The sequence below is a fragment of the Dermacentor albipictus genome, chromosome 9 (assembly GCF_038994185.2).
Source record: "Dermacentor albipictus isolate Rhodes 1998 colony chromosome 9, USDA_Dalb.pri_finalv2, whole genome shotgun sequence".
Lineage (NCBI taxonomy): Eukaryota > Metazoa > Arthropoda > Arachnida > Ixodida > Ixodidae > Dermacentor > Dermacentor albipictus.
In genome coordinates, this window is record NC_091829.1 from 53,168,128 (window position 1) to 53,191,288 (window position 23,161).

Consider the following 23,161-nt stretch of genomic DNA (forward strand, 5'->3'; position numbering starts at 1 on the left):
AGAGCAGGGGCCGGTAGATCTGTCTTCTTCTGTAGTCCTGGAATCATTATCTCAACTTGTGGACGGCTCAAACACCTCGGAGGAAACGCTGGCGTGGCCGCAGGTGCGTACCCTGAGGTAAACGACGCACGATGTGCACTGACAATACCGCTAAATGTCGAGCAGGGCCTTGCAGCAGTGAGGCTCGCCAAGTGGTGGGAAGGGGTCCTAGCATAATGCCTGAGATGCATACGCATTGTCTCAACAGCAATGTGCGTCGTGATCGGGTAATCCTGCGCCAGGGCAATGGTTTCAGCCGTTGATGCACTGCGTGGTAAGCCAAGACTTATCTTAAGAGCTTCGGCTTGAATGCTCTGAATCGTACGCAGGTTAGTCTTGCAGGTGTTGGATATTGCAGGCAGGCTGTAGCACAGGAATCCAACGAATAACGCCATGTACAACTGTAACATAGCGTGTATAGATGCTCCCCAACTTTTTCCTGCAAGGAACCTGAACAGGTGACAGATAGCAGTCAGCCGCTTTTTCACGTAATTGACGTGCGGAGTCCAAGACAGGTCTCTGTCAATTACGAATCCCAAGAACCTGTGACTTCTGCTGTATGGTATAAGTTGTCCGTTAATAGATACGCCGTAACCAGACATTGGCTTCCTCGTGGATGCCACCATTGGTCACTTTCCGCATGAAGTTCAAGTCCTTGTTGACGAAGGTAGCAAGATGTCTTTGTGGCTGCCTTCTGAAGCCGAGCACGAAGCTGAAGTCGTGTCACACCTGATGCCCAAATGCAGATGTCGTCCGCATAGATGGAAAGTCGTACGGTGCTTGGCAGGTTGTAAACCAATCCACTGAGGGTGAGATTGAAAAGAGTCGGGCTAAGCACTCCTCCTTGAGGGACTCCTCGGCTACCGTAATGCTCGGACGTCGGGCCATTTTCTGTGTGCATGTAGAATGATCTCCTCTGTAAGTAGTTGCACACCCACATATACATCTTGCCACCAAGTCCGACGGCTTCTAACGTGCTAAGGATGGCTTCATGGGTGACATTATCATACGCTCCTTTAACCTCTAGAAACAGAGCAGCAGATAGACGCTTACAGGCCTTTTGGTGTTGCACAAAGGTTTTCAAGTCAACAACGCTGTCTGTTGACGAACGGCCCCGTCTATATCCGGCCATAGCTTGTGGATAGATTTCATAGTACTCTAAGTACCATTCCAGATGTGTTAAAACCATTCGTTCCATTGTTTTTCCGACACAGCTGGCAAGTGCGATCGGACGGTATCAGGAAATGTCCAAAGGCGACTTGCCAGCTTTGAGAAGTGGAATGAGGCGAGTTGACTTCCACTCTTGCGGAACCGTACCCGTCTGCCAGCAGTCGTTGTACAGGAGCAAGAGTGCCTTCCGAGCTTGGTCTCCTAGGTTACACAGCGCACGGTATGTAATGCCGTCAGGTCCTGGCGCTGAAGAACGCCTGCACAATGCCAGTGCAGCTTCTAGTTCTTCCATAGAAAAGGGGAATTCCATGCGGGGGTCGCGTGAGAATGGTGGGTGGTCGAGGGTTCCCGTACCCGTTCCACCGGAAGTTGCCTCGCCAGCAATCTTTCTGCAGGAAGATTCAGCGACGTCAATATCTCTGCATTGTAGATAAAGTGCCAAAGATTTAAACGGGTGGCGTTGACCAGAGGTTGTGCGAAGGCCACAAACAGTCCTCCATATAAGCGACAAAGGTTTTGGCGGATCCAGGAACTCGCAAAAGGATGCCCATTGTCGCGAAGCCAGCTTGTTCATGTGACGCTGTATTTTCTTTTGTGTTCGTCTAGCCAATCTCAAATCATGATTTGACTTCGTGCGTCTATATCTTCGCTCCGCACGACGGCGAATGGCTCGAAGTTTTGATAGTTCAATGTCGAAATCGGTGCGGGAAGAACTCCTCGAAAGCAGATGCGTGGTTGTTTGTATGGCATCCTTTATCGCGCCCTGTAGGTTATTAGAGGTGCCGTCACGACAACAGTCTTCCATTATTATTTTGTATTTAGGCCAATCGGTGCACTGGACGGTTCGGGAAGACTTGGAACTAGTCAAACCTTCGATCTTCAAATAGGTTGGGATGTGGTCGCTACCCCATGTTTCTAAATTGGAAAACCAGTGAACTCTTCTCGAAAGCGACCGTGAAACGAAGGTTAGGTCCAAGCAGCTGCCATACGCTGATCCGCGCAGATAAGTAGGGCTACCATCATTTGACAAGCAAAATTACCGTTCAGAGGCAAAGGACACCAACGTTCTGCCCCTAGAGTTAACTTTGGAGCTTCCCCATAGGTAATGGTGGGCGTTAAAGTCACCAGTGAGTACCCACGGCTCTGGAGTAGATGTCAAAATTCCACGTAGGCGCTCACAATCTAGACGGCTTGCTGGAGATAAATAGGCTCCAAGAATTGTAAACGTGAACTTTTTCTTCTTCACTGTTAAGCAAACGTATTGATTTGCTTCGTCAGGAGGCACTGGGTGATGTACATAAGTCAAGTCACGGCGTATAAACACAACAACCTTGCTGCACTCTCCGTGGGTAGAGGACATAAAGCACTCATACCCGTACAGTCTGATTGGAGCTGACAGGTGGGGCTCGCAAATCACGATAATGGGGAACTGGTGCGTAAAAACAAACTGTCTAAAGTCGGACATGCGTGACCTAAGCCCTCTGGCGTTCCACTGCAAGACAGATGCATGCTTGACTTCCTCTTGAAACGACGGCATCGCTCGGGCCATGGTTTTACCCTAGAGCCGCAAGCACCGGACTCAAGGTGTCCAGCACCTGCAGTGCGCTCTGTGCCGACGGGGTTTTCATGCTGCTCAGTAGAATGCGCATGGCGTCCATAAGTGACTTGAGCATCACTATGACTTGGCGATCCTCAGTCGTCGTCTCATCCACGGTTCGTGAGGTCATTGTGGGCGGCGCACTTTGGTGTGACTCCGAGGCAGGTTGTGCTCTTGGAAGTGTAGGCCACTCTTCAGGAGGTGAGGGTGCTGCCGCAGTCTTCGTTTTCGCAGTATCTGTTTTTGTGGAAGTCGGCGTTGATACGGTAACCGCTTTGCCGGAAGATGGTGTATATCTTTCAGTAGACGTAACTCTTCGTGCTGCTCTTCGGGGCCGATTTCGTCGTCGCCTGAGAGTAGCGGCAGCCTCTTTGTATGTCGAATGGTCCCGTACCATACGTGTGAGTACTGCTCGCTCGTTCCTCACCTGCGGGCAATCATTGGATGAGGCCTCATGAGTACCATGGCAGTTAGGGCACTTTACCACAGTTGCGCGGCAGGCATCTGCTGAATGAGATTCGGCGCACCGTGGGCACACGAGGTTATTCCTACAGACACCTTTTACGTGTCCCATCTTGCAGCATTTGTAGCATTGCAGGGGCTTCGGTATGTATGGGCGGACTGGATGGCGGACGTGGCCAACTTTGACATGTGAGGGAAGGCTGTTTCCATCAAACCACAGCTTCAGGCAACGGGTGTTGCCAAGTCTTGTGATGTGCGTGATAAGAGTGCCTTCTGTAGTTGGTTTTATTAATATTGGTAATTCGTCGGTTGGTATAGAAATATCGACATCATAAATGACGCCGATAGTCCCATTGCAGCCAGTAGGTATCAAGGATCGTACCTGTACCTTGTCGATCTCCGTTACGTGCCGCAGGCTTTGCAGTGCACTGCGGTGTAGAACATCGACTGCAAGGACATTCTTCCGTGTGTTTATTCTCACGTCATTTATCTCATTTGGCGCGACTCCCTCAAGAAACGCAGAAAGGACTTGCCTGTTTAGGAGTCGCAGATTTGACACTGGGTCCACAGGCATGAAGAGCATAGTGTGCGGCCAGCGCTGTGATGTTGTCTTCACGGTAGAGACACTTGGCGACGATGACCTCCGCAGTAGTCTTCTTTTTGTGGTTCGGCTCATGACAAGCGTGAAATCGTCGTCCGACGAGTCGACGCTGTCCGAGTACAACTCGGTTGCCTCGCTGTCCGTGTCACTTGACGCATTTCCACGTTTCCTGGATGCGACCACACGTGATGGCTTGGCTCCAGGAAGGTCTTCGAGGGTGTCTGCGTCCATTGCCACAACACGGGAGCGGCAGCTCCCAGTAAAGAAACAAAGCGAGACAAAGGTACAAGCGTTCTATGATAGAAACACTTCGTCGTCGTCCTCCATATTACTTTTATATTACTTTTATATTCTGTATGCTTTCAACGTGATAGCGTTGAGGGCCTCGCATCGCAGAAAATCCGGTGTCGGTGGTGTTGTCCGTCAGGGAGAAAACTTCCCGAACCACGCACGCATAACTACCCAGGCGCTCCGCGTGGCGCAAGGGCTTCACTGACCTAAAATAATTTCTCGAAGTAAAATGCGTCAGAAAAAATCGCAAAGCACGCATTACAACCTACAGACATGATAGTGTCGGATTGTCATTTGTACCCGCCGTGGTTGCTCAGTGGCTATGGTGTTCGGCTGCTGAGCACAAGGTCGCGGGATCGAATCCAGGCCACGGCGGCCGCATTTCGATGGCCGCGAAATGCGAAAACACCCGTGTACTTAGATTTAGGTGCACGGTAAAGAACCCCAGGTGTTCGAAATTTCCGCAGTTTTCCACTACGGCGTGCCTCGTAACCAGAAAGTGGTTTTGGCACATTAAACCCAATAATCTTTTTCTTAGTGTCATTTGAATTTACGAGAAAAGAATTTTTGTTAGGCGGATACTCGAGCACAAACACCTTTTCCAGCGTTTCAACCATTCATGGAGGGGCGCGCCCTTTTGATTCCTTTCAACAGCGTCCAGATGGCACTCGTCTCCACGCATCCGCAGCAGCGGCTCAAGGAGGCAGAGGAGGAAATAACAAAACCTGAAAGCTTGCTTTCGTACATAGCTTTCGCCACCAGCATTTCCTGGTAAAGATTATGGTTACATGAGCTCCAGAAAAGAAATGGGCAGGACATGTAATGATGAGTGAAGATAACCGATGATCATTAAGAGTTACGCACTGGATACCAAGTGAAGGGAAGCGTAGCACGGGGCCGTAGAAACTTAGGTGGGCGGATGAGATTGAGAAGCTTGCAGGGACAACATGGCCACAATTAGTACATGACCGGGCGAGTTGGAGAAGTATGGGTGAGGCCTTTGCGCTGCATGGGCGTAACCAGGTAGATGATCATGATGAAGTTAATGATGTTGACGACGACGATAATGGTGATGATGAGGATTATGATGATGATGAGCTCCAGTTGCCGGAAAGCGTGAGAAGCCATCAGTGATATTTGAATGGTAACGCGTTTCCCTCTTAAAAGCCAAGCCTAAGCCTCCTACAAGATTTTTATTGTTTTCATTTTTTTTGTACTCTTGCTCGTACCCATCGAGTTTATCACTATAACAACTAGAGGGAAATGTGACGCCACCGTTTACGCCAGTTTTCTTATGGACGCTGTGCTGTCATGGGAATGACGGTCTATGTGTCTGCGAGGCTTGTGTTGGCTGGTTTAGCAAGAGGCTCCGTTTATAACATGGATATGGCTATACAAATACCGCGTTCCTAAAGTAGAATCTTTATAACATGTTTTCATTCACGCGTAGTACATATTCCAGTGGTGTTTACTCACCTACAATGCATAACCAAGCGAAGAAAAGCAAGATCATACAACAAACTGTTCTAAAGAGAGCGCGAATCTTTGCCGCCTGTCCCTCAATTTAAGCTGGCCGCTGATACTTTCTACGTTTCACATAATTGCACGTGCAATAACAAGTTCTCATATTGAAACAAAACGTGTCTTTGTGTAATAATAAAGCTAACGAAGCTTTTTACGCGCATATTTAGTAAAGATTGACCATCCTGACGGACTGAACGCTGCTTGACAGGCATGTGCTCCAATTATCCTGTTAAAGACCTTTCGGATCGGTAGCCCTCCACAGCCGCTAGAGCTACGGCTATTTCCTCAGCTTCCGTTACCGAGCAGTCCTTCATTGATGCGCTGCTGATCTCTTTGTAGTTCTGGCTTATTACTATCGCAGCTGTCTTTACTATGTTTTGCCTCTTTGCTTGGCGTATACTGCAGCATCTTTGTATACTGTTGTGTTTTTTGTGGCCAGGTACTTTTCCACGTATTTCGCCCTTGCGTCCCTTCGCGCCGTGTGGAGGTTTGGGTCCATGTTTTTGGATATAGGGCTAACAGTGAATGTTTTCCGATATTCATCAGGAATCCCCTCCGTTCTTTGGGTTTCTTTGATTGATTCCGCGAAGCCTAGCCTCATTAGCAGTTCCCTTCCCGTTTTGGTCTGCTGGAGTCTCATGAGCTGTGCGATACTTTGGGCTTCTTTTAATTCTTCGAAGGTGTTGCTTAAACCAAGTGCCATTAGTTTCTCTGTCGATGTATTGTTCGGCAGGTGAAGTGCTGTTTTGTACGCTTTGCGTAAAATTGTGTCCGCTTCTTGTATTTCCTGTTTGGTGCAGTTGAAGTACGGGAGTGAGTATGCGACTCTGCTGACCACCAGGTTGCCAACCAGCTTAAGTGTGTCTCCTTCTTTCATCCCATATCTCCTTTGTGACACCCGCGTGATCATGCGTGCTATTTGGGATGTTGACTGCTTGAGTGTTTTCAGCGTGTGGGTGCAGCGCTGGTTGGATTGTACCCACATTCCAAGGACCCTGATTTGTTGGCTTTCCGGTATCGGCTGCCTCTTTAGCCATATGTTAAGGCTTTCTTTGCTTTTCTTGCCCCGTGTAATTCTCAGAAGCTCGGATTTCTCCGTAGAGCACTCAAGGCCTCTTTCCCCGACATATTCTTCCACGCAAGTGGCTGCTGCTTGCAGATAGCTTTCTTTTTGGCACAGCGAGCCTTTAGTGGCCCAGATGGTGATGTCATCTGCATAAATGGCGTGTTTTATGCCTTCGATTTTGCTTAGTTTATGCCCTAGGCCAATCATTGCGATGTTAAAGAGTATCGGGGAAATTACTGAACCTTGGGGTGTCCCCTTGTTTGGAATTACATGAACGGCAGAGTAGGACGCAGAGCGCTTCACATCCTCCGCTCCTGCAGGGCTAACAACAAAGTCAGGCATACAATTTTCTGGGTACCGGGACACGCTGGAATAGAAGGGAACCTAAGGGCGGACAAGGCAGCTCGAGAGCACACAAACCGAGCGGCCACAAGCACCGATCCTGAGGAACCCATACCAGTCAACCCAAGCTACTCAGACATATTGAATTACTATAAGGGGGTCCGAATCAAATACCCTCCACCCCACAACAGCCTAAATCAGCATGAAGCAACCTCCTGGAGGAGGCTGCAAACAGGAACATATCCAAACCTAAACACACTAAGCAAGATGTTTCCCACCCAGTATAGAAACATTTGCCCCTGGTGCGGCGCCAAGCCCACCTTATATCACATTACATGGGAATGCGTTCAGAATCAGCAATTCCTTCAAATAAAAGACCCGAGTGCGGAGCAGTGGGAGAGGGTGCTCTCCAGCAGCGACCCGAAAGTCCAGCATGGACTAGTAAGGCACGCTCGCCGAGTAGCCACCCTCAGTGGTGCCCTGGAATAGGGGCGTCGACCCTGCGCAGATGGGGAAGAAGACCGTGAAGATGGCCGACCACCTCTGCCACCGCTAATTTCTACACCATTAGAGCAAATAAAGTTATTCCTCCTCCTCCTCCTCCAATTATCCTGGCTCACCGAGAACGATGCCAATCCGAAGTCACAATATACCGGCACTCCCATGCATACGACAGTGCCGGGGCGGCAGATTTCCCTCTGGGTAATATAGTGAGAAACTCTATACTCGTACCCTGTCTTTTACAGCGAACCTGTATACCTCCACCACCCCACCGAAGGAAATTTTCTTGTCGTAATCAAAAGGGTATCACGAAGTCTATCACGAAGGGTATAGAAAAGGGTATCACGGGCCTATCACGAAGATAGTGCAATGCCGGGCCTGCCCATGATGGAGGTGAAGCAGTCGTTAAGCCCCATACATGGGCCGATCCCATAGGCAGTGCAATACCAGCCCGACTCGCGGCGGAGGTAAAGCATGCGTCCAGCACTCCCTATACGTTGGCCGATACTGAAGATAGTGAAATTCATTCATTTATTTTTCCTCATTCAGTTTTTATTTTCCAGAAAAAAAAAGACATTTCCGGTAGAGGTATCTGGGCAAAAAGCTGTATTTTGACAGCTTGACCGGGCCCGGGACACCTGGGAACTTCTAGCAGTGGTGACATTCTGGAGATAAAACAAATTATTGACAAAAAACATAGCCATCAATAAGACATACAGGTGACATGCACATTTTATTCCACGTATATACTAACGCACACATATATTGTAAATACAGAAGATCAACCGATAATTGGAGTACAACAGCTCACAAATATAGTAGGAGTAAAAAAAAATTTTAACATATCCATTTCCAGCAATAATATAGGTTCGATGCTTAGTCGACAGTGAAAATAAATGCATTTGTGCAGTCTGTATTGCATCCTGATTATGAACATTATTATAAGGCTACATGTTACGGAAATATTGTTTAAGCTGCTTCAAAGTAAAGCCTATGGTATTCTTGCACCTGTTTAAGATACTAGGTAAATTATGTTCAAGGGTTTCTAACTTGTAGTTCGAGCGCAAGCGCGGTGTAAACCACAAGTCCGTGATTCACGTGCATTTGTTACTTGGTGCGGGTTTTAATGATGCAGTGTGTGTATGGAAATCGTGAATGGAGCTAGGCGAAAAATACGAGCGCAAAATAGTAAAGTCGTACGCGTGATCAGAGGCATGTCATTGTAGACCATAATCTTATAGGTCTAAAATGCATCGTCAGTAAGTAATAAGCACGGAATGTGATTTTCATCCTATTTGTCATAGTTGTTGTTACCATACTAGACTGCAGTAGTTTATATGTGCCTGGAAAAGTCGGTGATATATTTTAATTTTGAAAAATGTCGAAAAAATTGTGCGACAACGTGCCAATGCCGGCCCGATCCGCGGCGAGATATAGCAGACCTTAGGCACTCCCAATACGTCTGCCGAACCCGAAGATAGTGCAATGCCGGCCCCACCCGCGGTGGAGGTGAAGCAGACGTTAAGCACTCCCCATAAGTGGGTCGATACCGAAGACAATGCAATGCCGGCCCGATCCGCGGCGAGGTATAGCAGACCTTAGGCACTCCCAATGCGTCTGCCGATCCCGAAGATAGTGCAATGCCAGCCCCACCCGCGGTGGAGATGACGCAGTCGTTAAGCATCTCCCATACGTGGGTCGATCCGAAGACAATACGGTTCCACCCCGACCCACGACTGAGGTATAGCAGACCTTAGGCACTCCCAATACGTCTGCCGATCCCGATGATAGTGCAATGCCGGCCCCACCCGCGGTGGAGGTGAAGCAGACGATAAGCACTCCCCATAAGTGGGTCGATACCGAAGACAATGCAATGCCGGCACGATCCGCGGCGAGGTATAGCAGACCTTAGGCACTCCCAATGCGTCTGCCGATCCCGAAGATAGTGCAATGCCAGCCCCACCCGCGGTGGAGATGACGCAGTCGTTAAGCACTCCCCATACGTGGGTCGATACCGAAGACAGTGCAATGCCAGCCCGACCCGCGGCTCAGGTACAGCAGACCTTAGGCACTCCCAATACGACTGCCGATCCCGAAGATAGTGCAATCCTGGCCCCATCTGTATTGGAGGTGAAGCAGGCGTTATGCATTTCCCATACGTGGGTCGATACCGAAGACATTGCAATGCCGGCCCGACCCGCGGCTGAGGTATAGCCGACCTTAGGCACTCCCAATACCTCTGCCGATCCCGAAGATAGCACAATGCCGGCCCCACCCGTGTTGGAGGTGAAGCAGGCGTTAAGCATCTCCCATACGTGGGTCGATCCGAAGACAATACGGTTCCACCCCGACCCACGACTGAGGTATAGCAGACCTTAGGCACTCCCAATACGTCTGCCGATCCCGATGATAGTGCAATGCCGGCCCCACCCGCGGTGGAGGTGAAGCAGACGTTAAGCACTCCCCATACCTGGGTCCATACCGAAGACAGTGCAATGCCGGCCTGACCCCCGGCTGAGGTATAGCAGAACTTAGGCACTCCCAATACGTCTGCCGATCCCGAAGATAGTGCAATGCCGGCCCCACCCATGGTGGAGGTGAAGCAGGCGTTAAGCATTTTCCATACGTTAGGAGATCCGAAGACAGTGCAATGCTGGCCCGACCCACGGCTGAGGTATAGCAGACCTTAGGTACTCCCAATACGTCTGCCGATCCCGAAGATAGTGCAATGCCGGCCCCACCCGTGGTGGAGGTGAAGCAGACGTTAAGAACTCCCCATACGTGGGTCCATACCGAAGACAGTGCAATGCCGGCCCGACCCGCGGCTGAGGTATAGCAGACCTTAGGCACTCCCAATACGTCTGCCGATCCCAAAGATAGTGCAATGCCGGCGCCACCCGTGGTGGAGGTGAAGCAGGCGTTAAGCATTTGCCATACGTGGGTCGATCCGAAGACAATACAGCGCCACCCCGACCCGCGGCTGAGGTATAACAGACCTTAAGCACTCCCAATACGTGGGCCGATACCGAAGATACTGCAATGCCGGCCCGACCCGCGGCTGAGGTATAGCAGACCTTAAGCACTCCCAATAAGTCTGCCGATCCCGAAGTTAGTGCAAAGCCGGCCCGACCCGTGGTTGAGGTATAGCAGACTTTAAGCACTCTCAATACGTCGGCCGATCCCAACGATAGTGCAATGCCGGCCCGACCCGCGGCTGAGGTATAGCAGACTTGTGGTACAATTGCGGATTTGGGGACATCTCACCGCGCCTTAGAGGCGTGCTCACTCGCGGAATCAGTGGCCTACTGCAAATCTGTTGTTGGAATTCCATATTACAAGAACTGAAATTGTTATTGCAAGAACTCCACATAAACAGCTCAGCTTCATATTGGGTTGTGATTCCGGAAGGTCGCAGAAATCTGCGGTTAGTTTTTCTTTTTCATTTATTTATTAACCTGTAAATAAACCCCTCTGCAACGTTTGCCTACTACAGCCTTATTATTTCTTACATTTGCGCGAAAAGTTTCACACTGCGACTGATATTTTATGAGGAAATACGTGATAACCAGCATATAACGTTTCAGAGGGCTTGTAGGGGTGTGAATGGCTTGGCCCTAAAAAACTTGCATTCGTACACAAGAAACACGATGTAACTAAGCGTGTATTTATTCTTCTTTTTTGTTGTTCTGAGGCACTTTTCGCTCACTAAAAACGATTTCAAAACGGAAACTCGCTCATTGGTAAAGGGGCATCTGGTTTCATGGTAATGAAAGCAAGAGAATTCTCACCTCAAATCTGCTCTCCGTTTTAACTCTGATGGCAAGCGAGTATAGGGTGTTGTCCGGCACAGTAAGAGGTGCGCCCGTTGCATCCTTCAAATATAAACGTTTTCTTGCAGCGTACCATATGGCTTTTTCGCGAAATTCGGCCACAAGTCGCCATGCCTCCTTGATTCCGCTTATCCACTCCGCCCCTAATTTTACATAGCCTCTGAGGAAGAAAGAAAGAAAGCCAAAGTTTTAGGGACTATAAAAGATGCACAAATCACGATTAAATTTCTTTAATTTCGTTATTTCGCTTTTATAAGAACTGATAAAATATTTGCTCAAACCTCTATTTCCGTACTAGACGACAAACTTTGGCGATTCGGTGGTGATTCATGTTTCGGAAATTAACCGCGCAGAACAGACAAGGTCGTTTTCTTCTTAACCTTCGTCATTGTCTATTTTGAGCTCTTAATTTCCGAAACATGATTCTATCTGCGTTGGTTCACGCTAAGCAGTTAATTACCAGAACAACCCGGCGAAACCCAAGTCACGATGAAGGTACACCCACTTTCATTGAAGCATTGCGGCGACATACCCGTAGTGCCACCTCCAAAACACTGCTGAGGGCTCCTGTCTCGTGCTTCTCACTAGGCACGTGGTGCGATCTAGCGGCGCGGCCACGAAGTATCAGTTTGGCACGTGCGCAAAAGTGTTTTCACGCTCAATTGTCTCACTATATATGACATGGGTTCTATTTCGCCTGTGTATGTCTGTAACGATTTCCCGGCAGCCTGGGTCACTGGGTAGTCTACGGTCCGTTGGCTAGAGCATCAGGCGATGCGCACACGCAAACACACACACACGCACACGCACACGCACACGCACAAACAAACACACACACGAACTTGGGTCACTGGGAGTGCTCAGCTGATTATGTGCCGCTCTTCCGTGAAACACATTGGCGTTAACCCGCCGTGGTTGCTCAGTGGCTATGGTGTTGGGCTGCTGAGCACGCGGTCGCGGGATCTAATCCCGGCCACGGCGGCCGCATTTCGATGGGGGCGAAATGCGAAAACACCCGTGTACTTAGATTTAGGTGCACGGTAAATAACCCCAGGTGGTCGAAATTTCCAGAGTACTCCACAACGGCGTGCCTCATAATCAGGAAGTGGTTTCGGCACGTAAAGTCCCAAAATTTCATTTTCACTTTGGCGTTAACTCGGGGCACTCGGTATGTGCCCCTCTTCTTTAAACTAAGCAGACGCCAACTTGGGTGGCTCGTTAAGTGCCACTCTTCAGTGAACTGCTTCGAGGCTACCTTGGGGTACTCGGTCTCTGTTAGTGGGCGTTTGCCGCTCTCGAGTGAACTTCACACCTTGGTACAGTCGGTATGCGCAGCTCGGTATGCACTGCATTTCAATGAAACTCTTTGACGCCAACTTCGGTCACTCGGTGTGTGCTTCTGGGTATGTGCAGCGCTTCAATGAACCTGTTTCGCGGCAATTTGGGTCCTCTGCGTATGTGACAATGGGTATGTTCTTCTCTTCAATTGAACTCTTTCAATTAAGCTCTTCTCTTCAATTATACGCTAACTTAGGGCCCACATTGTGTCGCGGCTAAGGCGGCGTTAAGAGCATGGAATCCACCAAGCCCTTCGACTACGGCTTCCGAGTGCAGAAAATGAAGGAAAAGGGGTTTATTTGGCTTAGTTACATGGCTCCCGTTACGGAAGCCTACTCAATGCTGGAGCAAGTTAAACTTTCAAGTTCACGTCAGCACCCTCTCTCCAATTCACTAAAAGTCTCCGCTTTTGATACCACCGTCTTCCCTAGGTGAGTCCACTAGGGAACCTGAAGACTGTCCTGCAGCAAATCATAATCGTTCACTCTGTTGCGATACCGCGCTCATGCTCTCAACAATCCGCAACTCTGAAGAGACAGGTCTGGAATCGGTGGCGAGAAAGCAACCGGCGACACCTTGTTCGTCGTCGTTGCCCCCCTTCTTTTCATACTTTTCTCAGGTTTCTAGGTAATGCCATGGTGAGCGCCTTGCGTTGTACCCTTCAAAAGTCGGTGCTCACGCGGCGTTGACGCCTGGATAGCAGAGATGGTAGTTTTATACGTGGCGAATGGCAATTAACGCCTTTGTGGTGTTGAGACGAAACAATGGGTCACTACATATGTACCACTGTGCATGTCCCGCTCTTCTAAAATTATCTGTGAGCCCTTATGATTCCAGCTTTCTTCAGTCAGCATGAGCTACTTTGTTACTCGGTGTATGCTCATGGTTATGTGCCGCTTTGCAGTGACAGCAAAAATTTTCTAAAATTTATCTGGCATTGCGCGGAATTGAATCTGAATCTTATATATGAATGCAATGATCATGAATATGTATTAAAGTGGTGGCGTGCAGCAGAAGTTCAACACCGGTCTTCCAATCTGAAGGTCTGTTTCGGATCCTTGTCCACTCCACTAGACTTTTCAAACTAGGAGCGACGCTTGATATTGAAAAATAAAATACCGAGAGCCAGTGGTGCTATAATGGTACAAGTGCAACTAAATTAGGACGGCGCACTAAGCTTAACTGAAGATGCTCCCTTACTCGACCAAGAATTTGCCTCTCTGCTGTAGTATTCCGCCACTACCACCCTTACCACTCTATTGATTAAGGCACATCCCTCGGTCCCCAGCAACTGCAAAACACCTGACCGAGGCGGTGGTCAGACCTGCCACGCCACAGAAGTTGCTATGATTTGGATTCGGGCAGTCCGCCACTGGGAACTGAACCTGGCAACATTTAACACGTGAAACTTCTCGATTTAGGTTAGCATCTTAAATCTTAGCATGCCTAACTCGACATACATATATATATCATATATCCATCCAAGACATACATATCTTTCGCGTTATTTCGGTTATCATTCGCCTCGCTGAAAAACAAGAACTGGTGAAGTTAATTTTGTGCTGACTAAACACCACGTCCTCTGCTGCTGATGTCTTCTATATAAGAGAGAATACAGGGTAAGATTTCTAATTCCTAATGACATATCATGCAACTTTGTTAAATGCTACAGCCCTAACGACAGGGTAGCTGCCATTGTACTAAAGATAAATAGGGGATTTGGAATCATGGTGACACTAGCAGACGCTCCAAACTCCATTCATGACGATGAAGAAATAGAACAGTTTTATGAAGATGTTGAATTACTATTGCAAAAGGTGCAAACTCAATATCCATGGTCATGGACGATTACGATGTAAAAGTGTGTGTAGGGGGGGGGGGGGGGGGAGCGATGAAGGCTTGCAGACAAGCAACTAATTGGCATTGCAGCATCGATTTTATGAACACTAGAAGAGTGGTGCTTGTATAATACATGGAAAGGAATATATCGACTCCCAATAATAAATACCTTCTTCACGAAGCACAGAAACAGAAAGAGGACCTCGAAAAGCTTTAATGCCGAAACAAGCAATAAAATAGATTTCATGGTCTCTGCCGATACTAGCATAGTGCAGGACCAAAGATAAGGGAGGGGTAAGGTTGCTCTCAATTAGAAGAACGAAAGAGCAGAATTAGCCAAGAATACGCAAATCAGCTTAGACGCCGCACGAGTAAAACCAGACTTATTTAGGCTGGTCCTCACTAGCAATTATGCGGCTTCAGAACACGAAAATGAAGGTAACATGGAGATAATGGAGGTAACCATAACTAGGCTGATTTCAGCTAGCGAAATTCAAGTTCGAGGTAGGGCTCTGAGGCAACCAAATAATAAGCTCTGCCAAGTACCAAAGGACCTAATAAAACAACTACAAAGTCTGAAAGTGTCTAAGTTTGCAATAGGATACATAGTATCCACGGCACTGTCGAAACTGATAAACTAGAAGAATGTGAGCAATATTCGAGGTTATAACGTGGGAAACATTTAGCAAGGAATACGAGAGGTCTGCAGCATGAAATCATGCCAGGAAAACTCCACATATGACAATGCCAGAGGTATGCAGTGAAAAATAACCAGGGTAATATCAGCAATCTTGTTGATATAGTAAAATCAGCAGAGGGGAGGGGGCAATTCGATACTGACGTGTACAGTACCCAGAGCCGCCACGCAAACTTAATTTGAAGCAGGGATCAAATATTATTATTATTAGATCATTATTAGAGATGAAGTTAGAAGGGCCTTCCACTACTTGTACCAGAGAAAAGCGGCAAGACGGAATAACAGTCCATCTTATCAAAAATGGTGGAGATAATATACTTGAAAGGCTGGCGGCCCCTTACCTATAAGGGACCGCTGGCTTTTCAGCTCAAGTCGCGTAGCATGGACTATACTCAGTGCCTGGAAGTGTGCCGATAGCTGGAAGAATGCCAACGTACTAATCTAAACGAAGACCTGCATCAAATAATTCAGTTATAGGCCTACTAGCTCGCTTTCAGTATTTTGTGGAAATTCACCAAGATAATTCCCAATCGAATCATGGCAACACTTGACTTCAATCAACCAAGAGAGCGGGCTGGATACCAGAAGATATATTTTACGGTCGATCACGACCATGTCATCAAACAGGTAACTGAAAAATCTGCACAGTGCAATAAACCTCGATATACGGCTTTCATAATTTATTAAAAATTTTTGATTCAGGGCATATACCAGTAGTCATAGAAATCGAGTTACCAAGGAGTGCAGGAGACATACATCATTATCTAAAGAAATATCTACAAAGGCTTACAACTAAGTTAATTCTGCACGCAGTGAAAGAATAAACAAGGATTTCAACGGCGCCGTCTGTCTGCAGAGCGACCTGACTACAAATCTACTCAGGCTTCCCCCTTTGTCGGGTAACAGCCAGGCCATTGCTAGGTTCTAGGACAGCCATTGCTAGGTTCTGGTGGACCTCGTCTCCGTGGACATGAATGAACAATTGTTCATGCTTGGACCCATGCCTAAGACACATATCCAGTGGCGGACATCCAGCGGAACATAAATCAATGGGCAACACATCCCGTGACCCAAGTTGGCGTCGCACACGTTCACTGAAAAGCGACACACGCGGAGTGGAACATAGCCAACCTGGCGGGAAAACGGTTACAGACAAACACAGAGAGACAGAGGTGTTTTCATTTCGCGACACATTGGCTGGCGTGGACAATCTGTCTCGTGCGTCACGTTGCAAACGCACCGGCTCTCGCTAATCTGGAGATCACGAGAGGCGTTGGTGACGCGTAGGCTCGTTTCACACCAGCTGCCGCAGATAGGCCTCCCAGCTACGCTGGAGCCATCTCGTGGGCATCGTCGCCGCACATTTCTCCTCGCGCTTTCATCATACACTCCTCTTCCGCTTTTCTCCTCGCATCTTTTGTCCCCGGTAGCGCATCGGTTTCGCTCTTCCGTCCTTCGTTGTGCTCGTTCTCTCGGTTACACCGACGCTCGCCGCTGGAAAGGACGCCCAAGAGCTGCGCTTGAAAACTGCGCTTAACTTGGAAGCTGTGTAACGAAAGCTGGTGACTTGGCTGGCCTATTCCTGACATCAGCGCAACATGTGTGTCCAAGCAACATTATTAATGTTGTTTGCGGATCCTGGAAGCATTGCATTCTTTTTTATTTATTTACAAATACTGCCGGCCCTATTCGGGCCTAAGCAGGAGTGCGTACATACAACAACGTAAATTACAACTGCCAATTAGCAATTAAGAAGGCAAAAAACATGTACATACATCATTGTAACACTATACGTAAAAGAAATAAACATTAACTTACAACAGTGCAATACGTAAACAAATAACAATGAAAAAGCGTATTGCAAAAGAAACTGCTTTGATTGCGGCAATTTAGAGGTCAAAGAAAAGGTTATTTGAAAGATGAACGAACGATTCTGTTGTATTAGCGTTAACTACTTCTTGCAGTCGTTAACAATTGCAGTCACTCGAGTGTAGTCTGTGGACCAAGGATGTACGTGCGCAGCCATTCGCTGAACAGCGGGGGCCGAGATCATTGTAGTACTGACGTCGAACGAAATTGCGCTGAGTTAACGTGGACGCTTAAAGGTTGACAAATACGGCATTCCGTCATGATTCCGCGCGTCTTTTCTGACCGAGCGACTTGCCTGTGACATCACTGGGAATTTCGGGGTGCGGTATACCTTATGGCGGCTTATGTTGTTCGTCTGTCCCTCTCGTCGCTGACGCAATGAGTATGGTGTACTTGCTTCTCCTTTCCACGAGCATCTCAAATCGTGAGTCTAGAGCATGTAGGGTAAACGTGTGCGAGGCAAGACACAAGGACAAGTGTAAATTCGGCCCATGTATAATAAAACTTCAGTTGGCATTCGGCGCTTGCGCATTTCACTCGTCTTGTCCCCGTGTGACCTTCCAGTTGTACATTTACGATTATCAATTGCCAACTTGTCCAATTAGCCATCCTACTAAGCATTTCAAAGCCATTGTTTTGCTCAATAAAGTTGTTTTCTATTTCTCCAAGGCGGCGCGGTCGCTTTGTGTTAACCTTCACCTCCTCGACGTCTGCATGACCAACGGACCGGCCTAATATGACATGCACTCTTTCCCTAGCAAGGGATCACGGCTAGAGAAACGGTCTTTAGGAGACCTTTGTGTGTAGTTTGTACTCTCCCAGAAACATTTAACGTGTGCTGTTCTTATGTAAAAGACCTCCGAGAGCAACGTAGCTGCACGCTCCCATGTTATGTAGAGTACTCAACATAACGAGTTAGCTGACTATATCCATACTCAGAAAAAAAAAGGAATGGTCGCAGCAACCATGCACGGGCAGCGTGCCCTTAGCCTCATTCGCCTACGAAGTAGCACTTTTCCTCAAATCTGGCTTCAGGTTATGTGAAACACTTGGAACAGAAAAGAATCATCCGAAGTAAATGTTACGCAGAAGCCATCCATAATGACTGCCAGAGTAAGCGAACAGCTTTCTGAATACCCTGAAGTATTTCCGAAAATTGTTTTGGCATCGTTTCTTCCCGTTCCTGTGCGGTCATTGTTGCATACCGTTGATACGGAGCCCGCGTCGCATTTCCAATTTCTGTTGCTATTCTGCCAGTCGTCGCAGCAGCATGCACGGCCACTGGATCACCCACACACAGAGTTAAAGCTCTTGTGAGTCGTCGGCGCCTCTTAGACCAATCAGATCACCGCCACCATTCCTTCTATCCCTTTGACCCAAATTCTCTCCTAAGGCTCCACCTCCATGACAGCCCTCTTCTCTACGCCTCGTTACTCTCTCGTTATTCTATCAGAGCAGACAGTCCGCCCGCCGGCATCGGGGAAACGGTGTAAAAACCAAAGAAAGCTATCCGCTTTTGTTTAAAGGTCTGTCGGTTCACCAAGAGCTTCCGCTGGTGCGAAACATTAACGGGAGCTTACGATTGGTCCTTGTTGTAGAGGAAAAGGCGAATAGTGAAGCCGATGAACAACTTGTCTGGCCCTTCCACCACCACCCCGTCTCTATATTGCGCGTCATCCTGGACAAAATAGGAACGATAAATTAGAACAAAAGCATATCACAATAAAAGAAGCAATGCCTTGTAGTAATAGACAGTTTCAGTACAGCGTACGTTGCTTACGTAAAGGCATTGCGTACGCAAGATCGCTACGTCCTGCAAAGTGCGCATGCGCCGAATGCAACCCGAATGGTGCGTGAGGCCTACGCAGCCGCTGCGTATACGAACGCATCCGATGCTTCCGTGCGTACGTGGAGAACCGTGCGTGCTGCTCTCATGGTTCTCGTTTGTTCGGGAGTGCACGAGACAAAAGAGATTGATATGTCGCGCGCCTAAGCGACAAGGCGTCACAGCTAGGCATGTGCCATGGTAGCGGCGCACGCGTTATCATTCTGTCTTTGGTTGTGCTTAGCAGCTCCGGTGCAGCGGTGGCGCAGAGGTAGAACACCCGCCTCGCGTGCAAGAGGTCCGTGGTTCGAATCCCGGTGCCGCGCAATTTTTCACCAGATAAAAAGAAATCCGGGAGTTGCTAAAATTGCATAAACAGGCCTGGAGTGTGGCCTAATCCCGGTGACCAGAACCGGTAACGCACGCCCTCACCAGAGCAATTTGGCCACCCTGGAGCAGTACTTGGCCACAAGCTCCTATATTAACACAATACATAATCCTAATCTATAAGAAAGGGGACGCCAAAGACTTGAAAAATTATAGACCCATCAGCTTACTGTCCGTTGCCTACAAAGAGGGAGAGAGAGACAAAGAGGAGGAAAGCGAGGGAGGTTAGCCAGTGTAAGTTCCGGCTGGATACCCTGTGCTGGGGAAAGGGGTAAAGGGAATAAAAGGATAAAGAAGAAGAAGAGGAGAAAAAAATAAGGAAATTCACGCAGTAACGCGAGTAATTGGAAATGGAGTCAGGAACACCTTAGACTTCCGTCAAGCAAAGGACTAGGCAGGATTCCGTAAAGGCTACTCAACAATAGACCATATTCACACTATCAATCAGGTGAAAGAGAAGCGTGCGGAATATAAGCAACCGTTATATATAGCTTTCATTGATTACGAGAAAGCGTTTGATTCAGTCGAAACCTCAGCAGTCATGGAGGCATTGCCGAATCAGGGTATAGACGAGCCGTATGTAAAAATACTGAGCGATTTCCATAGCGGCTACACAGCCACCGTAGTCCTCCATAAAGAAAGCAACAAAAGCCCAATAAAGAAAGAAGTCAGGCAGGGAGATACGATCTCTCCAATGCTATTCACAGCGTGTTAACGGGAGGTATTCATAGTCCTTGATTGGGAAGAATGTGGGAGAAGAGTTAATGGAGAATATGTTGGTAACTTGCGATTAGCTGATGATATTGCCTTAGTAACTCAGGGGACCAACTGCAATGCATTCTCGCTGACCTGGAGAGGCAAAGCCGAAGGGCTGGTCTAAAAATTAATCTGCAGAAAACTGAAATAATGTTTAACAGTCACGGAAGAGAACAGCAGTTTACCATAGGTAGTGAGGCACTGGAAGTGGTAAGGGAATACATCTACTTAGGACAGGTAATGACTGCGAATCCGGATCATGAGACTAAAATAATCAGAAGGATAGGAATGGGATGGGGTGCATTTGGCAGGCATTCTCAGATGATGAACAGCAGGTTGCCATTATCCCTCAAGAGAAAAGTATATAACAGCTGTGTCTTACCAGTGATCAAGTACGGGGCAGAAACCTCGAGGCTTACGAAAAGGGTTCCACTTAAATTGAGTACGACTCAACGAGCCATGGAAAGAAGAATGATAGGTGTAACGTTAAGGGATGAGAAAAGAGCAGATTGGGTGAGGCAACAAACGCGAGTTACTGATATCATAGTTGAAATAAAAAAAAAAGAAATGGGCATGGGCTGGACATGTAATGAGGAGGGAAGATAACCGATGGTCATTAAGGGTTACAGTGTGGATTCCAAGGGAAGGGAAGCGTAGCAGAGGGTGGCAGAAAGTTAGGTGGGCGGATGAGATTAAGAAGTTTGCAGGGACAACATGGCCACAATTAGTACATGATCGGGGTCGTTAGAGAAGTATAGGAGAGGCCTTCGCCCTGCAGTGGACGTAATCAGGCTGATGATGTTGATGATGATAATGATGATGATGATGATGTATATGATGTTAATGATGATGATGAAAAGCTCCAGCATTCAAGCTGGCACGCGCTTTCATTCTTGGGACGTAGAACCGGGCAGTGCGTCCACCGCTGTTAAGTTGATGCCTAAATAAAGCCTCATTGTTTTCGCTCCACCGCTGCGCTGTCCTTCCGTCAGTCACAAGTTTCGCAAAATGTAGGCGTTGAAGGCGGCCAAGGAAGGCTGTACTTTTGAATGGCCTACGATTTGGCTTTGCTGCAAGAAGTGAACGCACCGAAGTCATTCCCGGATCCAGCACGGTGGGAATTTATAGCAAAAAAATATGAACTTTGTTTTTGAGAAAGTATTCAGTGTACGCTGTTCGCGCGAAAGGCTCGACCTCCTGTTGGCGCACTGCATTGCAAATGACCGTGCCAGCGTCAGAAAGCGAGTACTCGGTTCTTATTTTTCAAGATATGATTAGTCCCTTAAAGACCTAAATATAGTTCTGCGTTACGTGAACGAGCCCACATGCAACATAACAGAGTCGATAGTTCGACCGATGGTTCGACGTATGGGTGGACGCGGCCAACGCGTTCCCACGCGCCCAGCGTCTAACAACACTCGCCCGCTTAGGTGCGTAGGAATTTCGCAGCACTAAAAGCCCTGACGTGACACGCATTCCTACGTTCCATAACGCGCGTGCGTGCTGCGTGCGCATCGTCATGGCGCAGTACTAAAGCTGTGTAGTAATTTAGGTGGAGATGCGTGCCAACACGCAGAGACCAATGTTGCCTGCCTAGCAGTTTCGCCGCTGAATTGAGAGATCTTTTGCGATGCATAGCGGGAAAGCTTGTTTATTTGTTTGTTAAGCAAACTTTTTTTATTTATTAGCAGGATTTATTTGGAAACGATAAATGCTGCATAAGTTGCGCGTTGCCCACGCCCGTTGTTCGCATCATCGGCTCGATGGAGGTCTACGGGGTCTCCGATGGCATCCACCCTATAGAGACCCCGCCACGCCAGATAATAAATGGACACAGGGGATGCGCGACCATACCTGGATGAAAGAGAAGGAATTTTCCTGTAATTTCAATTACTACCCTGTAGTTCAGCCTGTTTTCTGGCAGTTATTGTATTTTGTGACCGCCTCTTTTTTTTTCGTTCAACAATACGTTTCCGCGCATCAAAGCCGCACAAGAATGCGCTTACTAATAGCAATATTTTATATATTTTATTTCATAAACGCGGAACTATCGCAACTGGATGCTGCGTCTATTCAGCGTCTGCTCCGAGCAACCAACTCACTGTCAACTCTGCCGGACTACTTGCCGCGGTAACACAAGTGCAGCAGCCACGCGCCCACAGCTCTCCCTTCATAGCTTCACAATGTTGCCCACCAGTGTAAAGGCTGACTGGCCATCTTGTGCTCTTCTTCCCTTTTGAGGTCATTGTTCATTATCTTTGTCTTCCGCATATAAAACAGAGCACACTTTTCCACCCCTCTCTTGGACTTTCTTTGTTAAGGTCCTCAAGTATTCGTTGTAATTCGTCCCCAGTGTTGCTGAACAGGACAATGTCATCTGCAAACCGAAGGCTGCTGAAATATTCTCCGTTGATCCTCACTCCTAAGCCTTCCCAGTTTATTAGCTTCAATACTTCTTCATGATTATGTTGCGCTTAGCGTTACACTGACGATTTCAAATGAAGGTCGGGGCGTGGAGATACGTGCGTACCTAAAATCGTCAGAGTAGCATTAAGCGCACTATAATCGTGAACGTCCACAAACTAGCCCCCTTCATTGCTTTACTACTTGGATACTTCTTCCAAGCATGCAGTGAGTAGCATTGGAGAGATTAGGTCTCCTTGCTTGACCCCTTTCTTTATACGTATCTTTCTAGTCTTCTTGTGGATAACCAACCTATCTGTGGAATCTTTGTATTTCCCAATGTATTCACGTATGCCTTGAGTACTCCTTGATTATGTAGTGCCTCTAGGAGTGCTGGTGTCTACCGAATGAAATGTCGTTTCATAATCTGTGAAAGCTATATAGAGATGTTGATTGTACTGTGCAGATTTCTCGATTACCTGATTGATGACATGGGTGTGATCCATTGTAGAGCATCCCTTCCTGAGCGCAGCCTGTCCTCTTGGTTGGCTGAAGTCAAGCGCTGCCCTTATTCTTTTGTAAACTATCTTGGTGAATATATTTTACATTACTGAAAGTAAGCTA

At 47.8% G+C, this 23,161-nt stretch overlaps 1 protein-coding gene across 3 annotated transcripts in view; it reads right to left on the bottom strand.

Annotated features, from left to right (window-relative positions):
* LOC139049873 (uncharacterized) overlaps nucleotides 1-23,161 on the bottom strand; it is a 66,956-nt gene that overhangs the window by 36,211 nt on the left and 7,584 nt on the right. For all 3 annotated transcript variants that reach the window (XM_070525717.1, XM_070525716.1, XM_070525715.1), the window contains exons 2-3: nucleotides 18,747-18,844; nucleotides 11,382-11,583 (exon numbers count right to left, since the gene is read on the bottom strand). In XM_070525717.1, coding sequence (XP_070381818.1) covers nucleotides 11,382-11,583; nucleotides 18,747-18,844 — 300 coding nt within the window. The remainder of the gene's footprint in view (nucleotides 1-11,381; nucleotides 11,584-18,746; nucleotides 18,845-23,161) is intronic.